Below are 17101 nucleotides of genomic sequence, written 5' to 3' on the forward strand. Positions count from 1 at the left end.
ATATATATATATATATATATATATATATATATATATATATATATATATATATATATATATATATATATATATATATATATATTCTGACACATCAGGACTGACGACCGAAACCCGACCTTTCAAATGAGAGGCCAGGCCTTTACCAATTGACTCAGACAGGTCAGAAAAGAAGCTGGAACCTAAATGCTCCCGTACCTGAGTTTTTCCCTGGGCAGGCTGCCGCCTAACATACCAGCAAATTTTACCTGGGAAGTACTATGTACCTGAGGTTTTCCCAGGTAAAATTTGCTGGTATGTTAGGCGGCAGCCTGCCCGGGGAAAAACTCAGGTATGGAGCATTTAGGTTCCAACTTCTTTTCTGACCTGTCTGAGTCAATTGGTAATGCCCTGGTCTCTCATTTGAAAGACCGGGTCTCAGTCCTGATGTGAGTCAGAAATTCATTTCTTTGAAATAAGTTCTCATGAATTCATTGTTTCTACACACACATACACCCACATACACACACACACACATATATAGTGTGTTTGTGTGTGCATGTATTTAATGGTATAAACCATTGCACGGATACATACCTACAAATGTACATTTTTCAGTTCATAACACAATATTTCTCTACTTAAGTCTGCAGTTTCTGCAATGCAATGGGGGCTATCGATACAATAATTTAAGAATTTTTTATTAGCTCATTATTTTCTGCTCGGAATTATATCAGGAGGGAGAAACAGTAAGTAAATAACTAAATATATATTATGAATTACATCTTCCTATTTATATTACATGTAAAAATATCGATTGAACTTGGACAACATCACTGCATGAATATGAGATATTTATTTAATCTCTTAATCTTTTTTTAAATTTTTTTCACAAATCGCTGTTAATATTTCCTGCATTTCCCTCTCGTTATTAAAAAAAAACGGATATATTATTTTTGCCCAGCAAACATTTATCAGTTGCTACAGTCCCAACCAGCAGTTGTTCACTTCAAGAGTGGAAAGGACTTGAATTTCTTCAAGTAACCTTCAACCATCTAGTTTGTAATGACTCTCTCCAGCAGCCTCCAAACCTTTCCATTTCTTGCCTTCAGTGAGATATTTTGTATTTTCCTTCAAAGAAAGTATCAGGGATAATGCACACACACACACACACATACACATACCCACACATATACTGTATGTGTGTGTATGTATGTATGTGTATGCATGTATGCATATAATGTCTCTGTGTGTATACACTGTAAACTCGTACTATATTTATATGTATATGTATATATATACTGTATATATATGTATATATATATTTACAGTATATATATATATATATATATATATATATATATATATATATATATATATATATATATATATATATATATATATATATATATATATATATATATATATATAACACTGTAAACTTGCATCAGACAGCTCTATTCACGCTACGAAATAATTAAAAAGTCCATTCAAACTTTATGGAGCGTAAGACCTCTTTCCAGAAACGCCCCGCAGAGCGAGGGCGATAAAGAAGTATATAAAAAAGAAACAAATAAAAACGCAAATATGCTCACAAGATGCAAGAAATAAAGAGGCAAGATAAAGCCTGGTTTGGGGAACAAAATGTTTTCCATTGTAAACTGGAAGTAATGCGCCGACCAGAGAGGAAATTCTGGAAGCCGAATAGCAATGCATGACTAAAGATTTAGGCAGTCACCGTCCTTTGCGAAAGGAATTAATTTTCTTTCTTGTAACTTCAGAGTTCAAGTGGATATGCAATGCATTAGTACCCTAATACAATTCTTCTTGCATTTTGATAATTTAATTACATTTTTATCTATGTATTTGTTAATTTGTTATTTTATTTTTTATTTTTTTTAATGCAGGATCTCTTCTTTCTATTTTCCTTTCACTTTCTGTTACTTCTTTCTAATGAACATCATATTCTTTGTGGAGGCTTGAATTTCAAGTCAGTAGCCCCAGTGGGCTTGTTCCATATGAATAGTGTTCATCTTCTAGATAATAATAATAATAATAATAATAATAATAATAATAATAATAATAATAATAATAATAATAATAATAATAATAATAATAATAGTTTCTATTATAGATAAATTATCTACAAATGTTTGCAATTTTTTTCAGCACACGTTTCAATCAAATTACAAAAATATTTTATCAGTAAGTTCCTGTTATCCTGATTTTAGAAGTAGTGGTCCTCAATAACATGAGCCTCGAGTTTCCTGCTCTTCTTTTTTTTCCCCTCTTTTGCCTCAAATTCCTTGAAACAATAACCTTACTTGTTGAATGTATGCAAGCAAATTGATTTCAGTGGCATGTACAACATTCTCCGATTCATTGAAAAGAAATAAGAATTTTCAGGTCGTCTTGAGTTTCCGAATCTTGTAGAAAGAAGTAGATTTGAAAAAAAAAATCATATAAAGAAATGATAATATTCACTCATTTTGATTCCAGAGAGAGAGAGAGAGAGAGAGAGAGAGAGAGAGAGAGAGAGAGAGAGAGAGAGAGAGAGAGAGAGAGCTGACAAAGTCCTGATTTCTGGTAGCGTGACAAACAATCACAAGGTTAGTGATAGTTTTGAACAAAAATGTTTGAGCTATTTTTGAAATATTAGATCGTCAGCTAGAGTAAATGTAAAATCAGGCGTATACAGAAACGAAATCAGTTATGGATTTTCTATAAAACCAAGAAAAATCTCAGATATAGCACCATCAGTACTAGCTATTACTACTACTGTTCATACCGTAGCCACTACAGCTAGTGTTTCTGTTAGGAAAGCTAGCACTAATACTGAAGCAAGATTATCATCCCACTGTAATGCAGTTCTTACCTGAAACCTTTGGTCTGAAGTATAAGTATACTGGTCGACAGTCAGCAGATGCAAATCTCGATGACGAATCCACGATACCTGAAAGAAAATGAATGAATGAATAAAAATTTACTAATGATGAAATTCGTGATTGCAAGTTTACATTATCTCTCTATATACGTATATATAATATATATATATATACATATACATATATATAGATATGTATATATGTATGTATATGTATATGTATGTATGTCTATCTATCTCTCTATCTATCTATATATATACACACATATATATCTATATATATATATATATATATATATACATATATATATATATATATCTATATATATATATATATATATATATATATATATATATATATATATATATATATATATATATATATATATATATATATATATATATATATATATATATATATATATATATATATATATATATATATATATATATATATATATATATATATATATATATATATATATATATATATATATATATATATATAGATATATTCAAGTGGTCACAGCCACAATGATATGTAAATTTCTCGATTTATTAAAATTCCCGGTGCACAAGTGGGGACAGAGAATAAATGAAAATAATCCTCCCAGGAGGGATTTTCCCCAAACGAGTTTAGGTAAATGAGTCCACAGCTTTTCTGCTGTTATTCATAGACAGATCAGCTGGAATTGTAATATTTCTGTAAAATAATTAAAGCTGGAATGCACCGGGGACGTAATAATTTTCAGCTAAAACGTGCAAACACCAGAACATTTCCCACATGAAAGATAAAGATGTCTTTCGTGGTATTATACATCGTTCCAGCAAGTTTTTACCTTCAGTCTCTCTCTCTCTCTCTCTCTCTCTCTCTCTCTCTCTCTCTCTCTCTCTTTGTTCAACTTACCGTTTTATTTCCTCGATCCAAAACTCGGCATCTCAAAGAAGCCGTTCTTCCCAGGACCGTGGACACGTTCCCTGAGTGGAGGGTGTCTACCTGGAAGTCAGAAAAATAACAGGGAATTTGAGAATCCATATTTTGAATACCAGCCAGCATCTCTAATCGGCATATTGTTGCAATTTTGTTACATCCTTTCGTTTGCCGGAATACCTTCTTTAATCCTCAGCTTATAGAAAAGCAATTCCTGTAGCTCTGAGTACATCGTCGACTACTGGAATAGACTAGCATATTTTTAATGTATTTCTACTCCTGCAAGGTTAGCACAGCAGACACCTCTTCCCTTACAAATAAAAAACCCCTTCTGAAGGCATTCCTTCATCTTGAAAAACACAACAGTTCCGAGCCAACTAGGCTTTTCCCACCTTCACCTGAAGAGGAGCCTAGTGTGTTGAAACTTGAGTTTTCCAGGAGATAATGATGTATTTAGAACGAGTTTCTTACTTGTAATTGTTTGCAATGAGCAGAGTGCAATGCATCCACTGCTCTTCCCTTTCTCTCTTTACACTTCTGCCGAAGAAGGATGTTAAAATGAATTGCCAGAGAATCAGCTGACTCAACCTTGGGTGAAAAGTTGGACCCGCCCATATATTCGTAGTTTTCGGCGAGCTTGTTTTTGCTCTCTCAGTTCATTTATTATATTGTTCCCGTCGTGAGTTTTACATTTGATTGTGTTTATGTTGTGATGCTTTTGCAGTATCTGGGACTTAGTTATACATTATAGGATTTTTACAAATTTTCACTAAACTTGCACCAAAATCAGGACAAAACATAAAGGAATGTCAATTTTGCATCCTGTTGTATGGGGAAAGAACACATAATGCTCAAAAAAGCTGTAATTATATATATATATATATATATATATATATATATATATATATATATATATATATATATATTTATATATATATATGTATATATATATATATATATATGTATCTATGTATATATATATATATATATATATATATATATATATATATATATATATATATATATATATATATACAGTATATGTATATATATACAGTATATATATATAAATATATATATATATATATATATATATATATATATATATATATATATATATATATATGTATATATATATCCTTGGTCTTTATTTTCAAGACAATTGTGTAAAAACTGAAAATTCAGTTAGAGAAATCGACAGTAATTGAATGAAAACATGTATTTCTCTGAGTGGACGTTTCTGCATTTAATCGGAGAAACCATTTTCAGTTTGCAAGGAGACAGATTACATTAGAAAAAGTCTTAGAAAATATTATTTAGTTCCTAAATATATTATTGTTTTCTATATAAAGCACTCATATCAGATGAGTGGAGTTACACACTGCACACACACATAGGATATCCTTATATATATATATATATATATATATATATATATATATATATATATATATATATATATATATGTATATATATATATATATATATATATATATATATATATATATATATATATATATATATATATATATACACATATATACACACACATACAGTATATATACAGTATATGTTATATATATACAAATATAAATATAAATAATGAATAAATTATTTCTCATAAATTTTATATAATTTATTATATCAAAAGTTACCTGTCGTGAAGTAACTGAATAAAACTGATATCACTGCAATGCCGTTATAACGGTTTGCATTACGGTTTGTCAGTCTGAAAATCTGAAACGACTTCAGCGAAGGAAGGTCGAGAACTTGAAATAACTCGAGTAAGGTGAGAGATGAGGCCACATTTGATAAATGTCCCCACAAAGAACTTTGAGAATCGCCCCATCTTTCACTTTATCGAAAACTTCCTCATTTATTTCCTTGGGAATTAGCGAACTTTTCTTGGTCTGAATTCTTGATTGCTGACGGAGATATCACTTCAGTGGTTTTAGGTTTACAATGAAGTCATGAGTTCAATGGTTTTAAGTTTACAATGAAGTCATGAGTTCAATGGTTTTAAGTTTACAATGAAGTCATGAGTTCAATGGTTTTAAGTTTACAATGAAGTTATGAGTTCAATGGTTTTAAGTTTACAATGAAGTCATGAGTTCACCTGTGAGTGCTTCTTAATATTTATGATAAGATTTTGTCTGAGTTTGTTTGCATTAAAAAAAGGCAGTATTGATTTATGTAACGAAGGTGAAAGTAAAACAAACATTTGAATAGTGCATCAGGTGCGGATATATATCTTACAATCTTATCCAGATTTCCTATTGGAAAACATGGAGATAAGTTAAATAAGCTGATATCAAAGAATTAGCAGAATGATTATTGCCCAAACTCACAAACGATGATACAAACCACTGTAACGACATCGCAGGTACATCAGTTAGTTGCATTTGCTGCCCTGTACAAAATTATAAAGAAACAGACCGAGTTCTAACGTATTCATTTTAATGTGGCTGAGTATAATAATATAATGACCAGTCTAACTCCTGTAAGCCAAGCACCTTTAACATTCCAATTTGCACCTCTGATTGACCTGGTGCTTTGGCCTTCTTCATTTTGCTTGAAGCTTTCTTTACTTGATTGTATCACTGTTACTGGCCCCTCCTATCTCCCAGCCTCCCCCAATCTCCTCTCCACAGTGGTGCAAATGTAAATAAAAATTAGAAATAAATAAACAAACTAGAGCTTTCGAGAACCTACTCGATTCTCCTCAGAATCGAACAGGTTCTCGGAAGCTCTTGTTTGTATGTATATTTCTAATAAAAACTGCTATTTACATCACTGTGGATTTCTTCACCAATCTGACCACCCTCGTTAAATGTCATCATCCTTATACAAGATAATTTCCTTTTCTATTTCTGATGACACTTAATCACCCGAATCTTTTGTTTGCTTTTTTCATTGAGTTTCATAATTATATACACTCTTAGTATGGAGTATATAGTTGTTCCACTATACTTCCCAGATATTATACTACAACCTTGTCCACGTGTATTGTGAGGGCAATTCAAACTTCAGTGTTTACGCACAAAAATCCAGGTTCCATCTCGTTGGCACATGTGCCCTTACACAAATATTTTTATTCTAATCCAGCACAGAAAGATATTTCATACCCATAAAGTAATATATACATATATATATGTGTGTGTGCGTGTTTGACTATCTATTGCATTGTGCATGTAAGATGGCGACGCTTATGGTAAAGTTGAATGAGTCTCACAATGATTCTTAGCAGATCAAAGAAATCGTCAAGATCCGACGAAAGTTACCCACCCTGGGTCCCTTCCAAAATGGCTCCGTGGTGTGGGATGTGTCCTCCAGATGGTCCTCTTTCGACCTCGGCGTCTTGATTTCCTGCCCAGTGTCTGTCACGGGGGCGACGGACGACGATACGACTGATGGGAGGAGAAAAAGGGAAGATTTCTTTAACTGACGGAAGAAAAACTAGAATTTTTAGAGATTGGATGAAAGTACCTTTATTAATTTTCTTACGTGAGGACGATAAGCATAAAATTCCTATTGAAAAAAAACAAATTTGAGCTGAATATTTAATACCAAGAATAACCTTGTCAGTTAAAAAAAGTCATTGAAACTTTGAAACCAGTGGATTGATATAATGTATCCATTAGAAAAGAACAATGGTCATATAAAGGGTTGCTGCTGGTACACATTGGCAATTAGAGACATTAAGTATATATTTCCATTCAAATGTAATGCATACAAACTAAAGTATTCGCCTGTGTATCTAACAAAGAAGTTTTCCTTGTGCAAGTCTGATGAAAATTATAATCGCTGCTGGGCGCTACAGTGCGCTGCTATTGATAATAATCGCTCTTCTAAAGAAATTCGTGGGGTTCCATACAAGACAACAAAGGAACCACCATCGTTCTTATTTCCTTGAAACAAGAAAAAGAATATAACTGATATTTGTAGTGACTTTAAACCTTCAAGGACAATTAAACGTTTATCGTAGAAAAAAAAAAAATGGGAATTAAAAGTCTTCATCATAGCAAATATTCTAACCAGTCGGAAACAGAAAAGGCAATGCGGTTATGATGACTTGATCGACAATTCTCTCTCCGCCACGCATTGAACAGATGATTTTCTACCGCATACAATCTAATAAACAAGGCGTCATGAATTCCTACAGTCTTTCAAAATCATTGCATTCTCCTTCCATCTGTAGCTACACACACATATATATATGTATGCACACACACACACATATATATATATATATATATATATATATATATATATATATATATATATATATATATATATATATATATATATATATATATAGTGATTGCTGGACGAGCTCTCCTCTATGGAAGTGAAGTGTATGAAGGAAAAAGGTTTGGAGCTATAGAAACGAAGTGCTTACCTAGCACTGGTGGTATAAGAAGAACTGAGCAGGAGAGAAATGATGAGAAACTTTGTAGTGGTAAAAAGGTTATAATATATGAAAAGGGTGGATCAGAGTGTCCCAAGGTGGACAGGACATGTAGGAGGAATGGATGATGATAGGTTGGTGGAAAGAGTGTGCAATCCGGAAGTACAGAGAGGAATGAAATGAGGAAAACAGAATGGGAAAGATAGACAGATGGATGGAGGAGGTACTGGAAAGAAGGGTCTCAGAACCCGGGAAAGAGAGTGAGTATTGGATAGAAGTGAGTGACGCAGTGGTTGTAGGAGGAGTTCAACGTGCTGCTGCTGAGTCTTATGTTTGAGTGCATGAAGAAGATAGATCTGTGGGAATTTTTTGCTCATATGTTTCATCCATGATTCGAGCAGTTGAAGTGTTTATATGACAATGATCACTGGCCTTTCATTTCTCGGGTGGTTGGCCCCGATAGTGGAATTTACTGCATTAAGTTAGAATTCAATTATATATATACATATATATATATAAATATATATATATATATATATATATATATATATATATATATATATATATATATATATATACTATATATATATATATAATAATATTATTATTATTGAAGTGTTTGCATGTACACACACACACACACACATATATATATATATATATATATATATATATATATATATATATATATATATATATATAGAGAGAGAGAAACAGCATTTTAACTATTCAGATTTCAAACAGTGAAAGAATATTCCAATCTCTTGAACACAAAGGAATTAATTTAAAAAAAAAATATCAATGCATTCATAATTCAGGTGGCATTGGTCTGAAGCTCTAGAAATGGCTTGTGCCTCATGAATAGGAACAATGGCACAGATTGATTTTCGATTTTACCCATCGCTCACATTCAGTCACCGGACGAGAAAAGGAATTTTCACTCACTGATTTTTTGTTATAATGCTATATTTTTTTTTCAGAACGTCATTTAGCGGAAAATGAAAAAAATTTGACTGTCCAGTATTTTTACACTATACATTCTATATATTTTGTGATACAGGAAACCAAATTCTTTTGAAGATTTTGGATTTACTTTTTCTTACAATGATCAAAATGAAAGCTGAAAGATTTGAGTGACTCAGTAAGGATTATAGATGTACTTGGAAATGAGTTTTGCAAGAATTGGCTAATAGAAAGATAATGATAACTTATAGATATTTATAAAAACACCTAAAGTTATTCTCGCTTAAAGTAAACATACATGTTTATATACAAAGTCTCAGAATCTCTGATACCATTAAGATTATTAGGCAGAAACCGATTTTGAAGAGATGGGTTTGCCTTTCCTTATTTTTAAAGTAGTGTGTGTGTGAGCGTATGCTGGGCGCATGGGGGGAAAGGGTGATTTGGCAGGCGAGAACAGTGTGCTGTTCTTCTTTTGTTTATAATGTATCCATTAGATACGATCAAAGTCTGCTTTCTCCCACGATGAGTAATACGGAAGGAAATACCATGCGGTCGAGAGAAAAGCAAATTCTCTCGCACGTCTTTTATGCAAATATCTCAATCACCTAATTGTCACCTTTCATGTATTTGTATCTTTGTGTGCTGTTACATAATCTTTCCAGTAATGTACGTATAACTGTCAGTCAGATGTCTTGTATCTGCCCTTATGTAAATCTATGTCTGTGAAGAAACACAGACGCTTAAATTGAATCCCTTCCTCGATCTGTCGAGAGGTCGGGACTACTTTGCGGCTCGCACAAGCTATTGACCTGCGTGAAAGTTTTGTGAATAAATTAGTAAGCTGAAGACCTCTGTACCTCATTTCTTATCTCGCTCACAACGCTATATTGCTTTCCTTATTAGCGCTTTCATTTTTGTCTTGCTGTGTTCACTTTTACATTTCAATAATAATAATAATAATAATAATAATAATAATAATAATAATAATAATAATTGTTGAAAGGTTTTTGAAGGAAGATATGAAAAGCATGGTGGAAATAAGAGTACAATAGTACACCAAAACATCTGAACTGTGTGAAAGAAGGGCATGACTGAAATAAACACACGCTGCAAGGCTCAGTGGACAGGACATCTATAAAAATGAAATCTGAAAAAAGCTGAGAGTGGGAGGAAAAGTTCTAAATGTAAATTTAAGGACCTAGAATAGATTTTGTAATATATCATATGTTATTATTTGATTGAAATGTCAAAGAAAGTGCAGGAGGGGAGACTGAGATGGTACGGACGCCTGCTGAGAAGGGAGGAAGACCCTATGGCAAGGCATAAATGCTAAGGAGATGGAAGTGCAGGGCGGAAGAAGACGAGAAGGAAGACCAAGAGAGAGAGAGAGAGAGAGAGAGAGAGAGAGAGGGGCCCTGACGAAGCAGAAACGCACCGCAGAGGTAGATGGAAGAGGCTCATCCAAAACGGCGACCCCCTATAGAAACGGGACTAAGCTGAGGAGAAGAAGAAGAAGATTGAGTATGTAGAGGAATGATATGGAAATTTCGGGGTTTGACAGGGTCAGCATTGCTTTAACTGAAACGAGGCGAATACTCAGGATGAGTAAGACTGCGTGGAGGAGAAAGGCAATTGGCAGAGTATTTGAATCCTTGAATCAGCCAGAAGGGATTTCAGCCGTGGTAGCTGACTGATGGTGTGTCAGAAAAGAAATCAAAACAAACATCGGGGTAATTCGTCCTCTGTACTAACCTATGGCCAAGGCAGTCAGGAGATTGAAGAACGAAGAGGAAACTCGAGCCTTCATTCTAGATCACCTGCAAATGAAGAATAAAAAAATATTAGAATGTGGAATAGGAATAACAAAGAAATAAGCATTTGTCTAAAGTTCATGAAGAAAACATAAAGGGACCCAGACTTGGCTGTATTCATTTACCTCTGTGTAAAAGAATTTACAATCTGAGGTATCACACTCACTTTAAATATTTCGCTGTGATAGAACCTTATGAAGACCAGTCTCTCTCTCTCTCTCTCTCTCTCTCTCTCTCACACACCTTGTTGAGCAGTTGTTTGTGTCCGGCTCACAAATAAAAGGACCCTAGCTCCATTCTCGAGCAGGACGAAAAGGGACTAACTAACGCATTGACTTAAGTACTGAGCTGAGTGCCTAGTCAGTTGACTCGTTTTCCTTCTAGGGCGGAACGCGGAGAAGAGAGAGAGAGAGAGAGAGAGAGAGAGAGAGAGAGAGAGAAGAAGAAGAAGAAGAAGAAGAAGAAGAAAGAGAAGAAGAAGAGGATTATAATATGATATTCAAATAATGTAAGACATTCCCTCTCTCTCTCTCTCTCTCTCTCTCTCTCTCTCTCTCTCTCTCTCTCTCTCTCTGTCGTTTCTTTGCTAAGATTTTGGGATGAGTGCGGTAGCAGTAATGCTCCGTCATGGAGACTTCTTAGCAATACCCCATGAAAGTACATATCATACTGAATGCACTTAAACTTTGGGAGGCTCCAGAGAAAAGACTACGCCACAGTCACCGCCACCTCAAAACCTGCACACTATCAGTTTCTTCATTTACCCATATAGAAGGATCAACAGCAGTGCATCAAAGCTGTCTCACATAATGCGCCACTCACCCCTTTGTTAGAAGCATTCTTGTACCTACTGAATATTCAGCCCATTTTTCCAGTTTAACTTCATCTATCCAACCTTTCTTATGGCTTATCCTTTTCCTTAACAGTTCTGAAATGTGCCCTCTTTTCTCCTATTTTTTCCACATGACCGAACCTTTTGCCTCGACTAATCCTGTTACACTTTTATATCTCTCACCCTATTTCTCACCCTGTGAGTTCATGTTAGACCACACATAGTAGACAAGAAATTTAACTCAATAGCGTCAACCCTTTTCCTTTCATTTATATTAATCACACTTCGCTTCTACAAGCTGCAACAGCAGACAGTGTGATGTTTTATAGCATCAGGTCTAATACTACTCAGTTTGTTAAGAGTTACATCGTGGCTACAACTCAAACGTGGAATAGTTTGCCTGGTGCAGTTTTGGAATCCTCTGATCTCCAGATATTTAAGCGAGGAGCAAATTCGTTCCTGCTCCCTGCTGACGTTTCCTTAAATTCGGGTGCATCGGTTTTATTTTCTATTCTTTTATATCTATTGACTGATCACCTTTTCCTATAACTTGTCTCTCTCTCTCTCTCTCTCTCTCTCTCTCTCTCTCTCTCTCTCTCTCTCTCTCTCTCTCTCTCTCTCTACTGGCTGATTTCCCTTTGGAACCCTATTGGGTTTATAGTCTGCTGACTCTCCCTCCATAAGGGTTTTCAGCTGAAGATTTACAGAAAGAATCAACTGTCTCGCGCTATAAGTATTTCTGATGGAGGTTTTCAATATACCAAGTATTCAGCCAACGGACGCTCACCGTTTTTAGGATATCTGGCATACTCTACTGTATCTTATCGATAGCCTTTTCAAATTCGATGAAAGGCACATTCATTTCAAGATCTTGTTATGAAACTCTTTGTCTTATTATTATTATTATTATTATTATTATTATTATTATTATTATTATTATTATTATTATTATTATTATTTTCTTTCTATCGACTGGGTGGTTTAATGGTGTGGGGTTCGGGTTGCGTCCTACCTCATGTGATCCATCACTTTTCTCACTATGTGCCCTGTTTCCGCAGTACTTTACTCTTCTGCATGAGTCCTGGAACTACTTCGGCATCTGGTTCCAGTTCCTTTTCAGGGATCTTGGGATCGTGCTGATGTTCCTATGATTATGGGTACAATTTCCGTTGTATATTCCATATCCTTCTTAATTCTGATTTTCAGGTCTTGATACCTATCAATTTTTCTCTTTCTTTCTCATGTCTACTCTTTGTCCCTTGGTATTGCCACATCAATGAGTGACACTTTCTTCCTAGTTTTATCCCAATCAACGTCACGTCTGGTCTATTGGCACTGTCTTTTCTCGTCTGATACCATAATCCCGAGGATGTTGCCTGATCGTTTCTGTCACTCCTCAGGTTGGTGTTCGTAACACTATTACTGCAAGCTAGCTGGCAGTTTTCTTGCACAGGCTCCAGTGGGACTTTTGCCACTGAATCGTACCTCTTTTTGGTTGGTTTTGGGCAAGAGCCAGTTGATCACTACTATGTAGTTTATGGTCTGTCTTTCATAATGCATTTCCTGCATGTGGGTTGAGATGTTATTTCCATCTGTTGTTCTTTGGGCCTGATCTTGTGCCGCTGTTAGTATTCCTTCTGTTTCCCTCTTGAGTTCTCCCCTCTGTAGCCATTGCAATGTTATTATTATTATTATTATTATTATTATTATTATTATTATTATTATTCAGAAGGTGAAACCTATTTATATGGAACAAACCCACAGGGGCCATTGACATGAAATTCAAGTTTCCAAAGAACATGGTGTTTATTCGAAAGAAGTAACAGAAGGTAATAGAAAATACACAAAGTAGAGATCAGTTATTAGAAAAGAAAAAATAAAATAACAAATTAATAAATAAGTCGATAAAGTTTTAAGTAAATTCTTAAAATACAAGGAGAATTGCATCTTATGAACTTTTGATTTAATTCTCAACATCGTCAGAGAGTCTGTTCCACAGTCCAGAGATGTGAGGAATAAAAAACAACAGTACTGAGAAGTTCGGCAGCGAGGCACATTTACTGCATATCGGTGCTGATGTTCAACAAATCTGGTCGCTCTCTCTCGCCAGGAAAGAGGACCAGGGATCAATTGTGAATGTGAAAGATTTCTGTTGAAATATAACTTAGGAAAAATTGACAAACAACAGTCCATCCGTCGAGGGTCCAAGTCATATAATTGCTTATTTTGGAAACGAAACCTACCACCATGAGTTATTCTATCTAAAGGAGGTAAATCTCTTGTATAGTACTTACTTTGTCCCTAAACCAGAAGCAAAACCATTCTAGTCTTATCCAGTGTCCTCATTTGACAGAAATGGGTGGACATGACTGGCAACTTATAATTAATTGTCCGATATCCTGGACATTTGGAGATTATTTCTTATGTATGTGTTGTCATTCTCCCGTTGCCTTTATGTTATATCATGGGGCCTAAAGATCCCGTAAGGCTAAAGCTTTACGATTCTTCAAAAATTTAGTGAGGGTATCATCCGGCGAAGGCGTTATACTGACATTAGTACTATGCCTGCATCTTCTCTCAGTGCATTTGTCTATCGATCTTTCCTGTGTCAGTTTGAAATGTCGAAGTCAGTTGGTATGTAATTCTGTTCTCTAATTTCCTTCATTGTCTATATTTCAGTCCGCTCTGTCCGAATTCGTTTGTTTTTCTTCATTCTTAACACTTCCAAGATTCGATTTAATAAATTCAAAATGCTTATTGTTCTTCATCTACAACTTCATACGATATTTTGCTTTCATGTCTCTTTGAAGTCTGTTGTGAAATTCACATTACTATCAAAATATATATCGAGTCATGGACAGGTATTTGCGGGTTTCTCCAAAGACTTCTGCGATTTTTTCTTATCAAAGGGAAAGAAAATATGAGATTTCTGTAATTCTGTATATCGCTTTCTTAACTGATTTTCGAAAGAAAATGTGTCGCCATTGGGTATTTTTCTGCCTTCCATTAAAATCGAGCAACAAGTGCTGTCTGTGTTTCTCAAGCAACAAGTTCTGTCTGTGTTTCTCAAGCAACAAGTGTTGTCTACATTTCTCTTGACTCCATTCGCTGCCAACTTTCATTTTAAGTTCTAAACTCAAATCGTTTCATCATTAACACCGTGAATAATATTATGTGCATAGATTCTGCGTCTCTTCAGAAACACCTTTCGTTCAGAGCCCTCTGTTAGACGACGTCGCCTCGTCACAGGAAATTCGAATCATGAAACCTTCCATTGAATAGCAATAATTTACTCCACCTGAGAGGAAGGTGTGCTTCATTCCAAGACGTTCTGGGCCATTAAAGGAGAGCTATGACTCATTAAAGGATATTTAGTACTGGAATACAGGGTTAAATTGCCATCACAACTGAAAGGTTAAAAGCTGATATTGTATATATATATATATATATATATATATATATATATATATATATATATATATATATATAAACAACTATTTGCTCGTTTATTATACAAGCTGACTAGAACAAGGAGCTGAACTATTTGTTCGTTTATTATACAAGCTGACATTTGGAGGACACATCCTCATTTTCAAAGCTGGAAAATACAACAATTATAACATATGAAAATGTTACAAAGACTCAGGAATAAGAAGTTTACAAATTAAAAATTTTTTTAAAAACCAGTATTTAACCAACAGACTGTAAGAAACAGACCCCTACCTTTCAGGAGGGGAACCAAGGACTGAATGAGATCCAACAAAAACAAAGACAGGGCCAAACTCAAGCCAGGTACAGTGTTGTAGAGGTAGTTTGGTTGAAAGTAGGGACAAGCTTCTTAATGTATAATGATCCGGCTATTGTTAGTTGATGAGGTGAGGTGGCTCTGGAGAGAATTTTAAAATGTTCATATTCGATATCTTGTTTACATTTTTTGGCCATGATCCCGTATATTAGAAAATTCTGGATTAGTTAACGTGGTTAAGTTAAGTATATCTTAGTTTTAACCAGACCACTGAGCTGGTTAACAGCTCTCCTAGGGCTAACGTGGTACCGTTCTATAACTAACTCCCTGATGACAATCAATTCTCACTTTTAGTAGGTGACGAGAAGCCCCCACACATTTCCCCACCTTACATGTGGGGAAAGTATATAAATAAACAACATTGGGAGCCATCGGGGAGCTTAGTTTGCCTTTATATCTAAAAAATGAGAACCAATGGTTAATGGGTTCTTGGTGCTCTATATTGAGCCGGAAGGTGCGGTGAACAAGGTCTTTTAGTTGAGCATAAAAGACCTATCATGGGCATCAAGGTTACTAAAGTACAAAAGGCAATTTGGGTACATTAGGAGTTATTAAAAGCAGAACAAACTTACTGTTAAAGAAAGTTATGCAATTGTTTTTAGAAAAAGCTCGGATGGGAGAGCGGTTTTCTGAAAATAGTTCTGAAGAAATCTCATTTCTTGAGAACAGTTTTTCAGAAATTGCTACCATCAAGCTTTTTTAAACAATTGTATCTTAGGCGTCTGTGTGCTCTGCGCCTTGCTATTTCATGTCTCTTTTTAAAACATCATGCTTCTTAATTCTCTGCATCTTCTACCCTCCGCAATCTAATCTGGCGCTTTCCCAAAACTAGAATATCATCAACCCTGTGAGCAACATGGCTGTGCCGCCATGTCCTATTTTCCTGGCTTTATCTGTTCTTCTGTATCCACCCACCTTTTTTCTTATCTGTTAATTCAGATTCGTTCCAGCAATGACACTCGAAGGATCCTGTCTCAACATGCTCGTCTCTGTCGTCTCTAGAGCTCTCTCCTTTTTGTGGCGCATTGCCCACGTTTCTGCTTCATACAGTTCCTCATTGGACGGGTGGGTACCGTTCTCAGGTAGCATTCTTCTGGCCCCGTGTTCGAGTCTCCGACCAGCCAATGAAGAATTAGAGGAATTTATTTCTGGTGATAGAAGTTCATTTCTTGGTATAATGTGGTTCAGATTTCACAATAAGCTGCAGGTCCCGTTGCTAGGTAACCAATTGGTTCTTAGCCACGTAGAATAAATCTGATCCTTCGGGCCAGCCCTAGGAGAGCTATTAATCAGCTCAGTGGTCTGGTCTGGTTAAACTAAGGTATAATTAACTTTCTTTTCTGCACCAAACAGCAGCACTGGTCTGATCACTGCTTTCGTAGACAGTAATCCTAAGTCTCAAAGGATCCTTCCTGAAATCTGTCTCTGTTTATCCAAAGCTGCTTTAATTCTCTGCCACACCTCCATCTCATCTCCATTCTCTTCGGT

The 17101-nt window shown here is 35.0% G+C and overlaps 2 protein-coding genes across 3 annotated transcripts in view; one reads left to right on the top strand and one right to left on the bottom strand.

Moving 5' to 3' along the window:
* Ogg1 (8-oxoguanine DNA glycosylase) overlaps positions 1–17101 on the top strand; it is a 510811-nt gene that overhangs the window by 216641 nt on the left and 277069 nt on the right. The gene's annotated exons all lie outside the window — the stretch shown is intronic.
* LOC136855163 (zwei Ig domain protein zig-8-like) overlaps positions 1–17101 on the bottom strand; it is a 63148-nt gene that overhangs the window by 22003 nt on the left and 24044 nt on the right. For both annotated transcript variants that reach the window (XM_067132072.1, XM_067132073.1), the window contains exons 2-5: positions 10918–10982; positions 7077–7198; positions 3768–3857; positions 2852–2929 (exon numbers count right to left, since the gene is read on the bottom strand). In XM_067132072.1, coding sequence (XP_066988173.1) covers positions 2852–2929; positions 3768–3857; positions 7077–7198; positions 10918–10972 — 345 coding nt within the window. In that variant the 5' untranslated portion in view covers positions 10973–10982. The remainder of the gene's footprint in view (positions 1–2851; positions 2930–3767; positions 3858–7076; positions 7199–10917; positions 10983–17101) is intronic.

Source organism: Macrobrachium rosenbergii, chromosome 30 (assembly GCF_040412425.1).
Source record: "Macrobrachium rosenbergii isolate ZJJX-2024 chromosome 30, ASM4041242v1, whole genome shotgun sequence".
Taxonomy (NCBI): Eukaryota; Metazoa; Arthropoda; class Malacostraca; order Decapoda; family Palaemonidae; genus Macrobrachium; species Macrobrachium rosenbergii.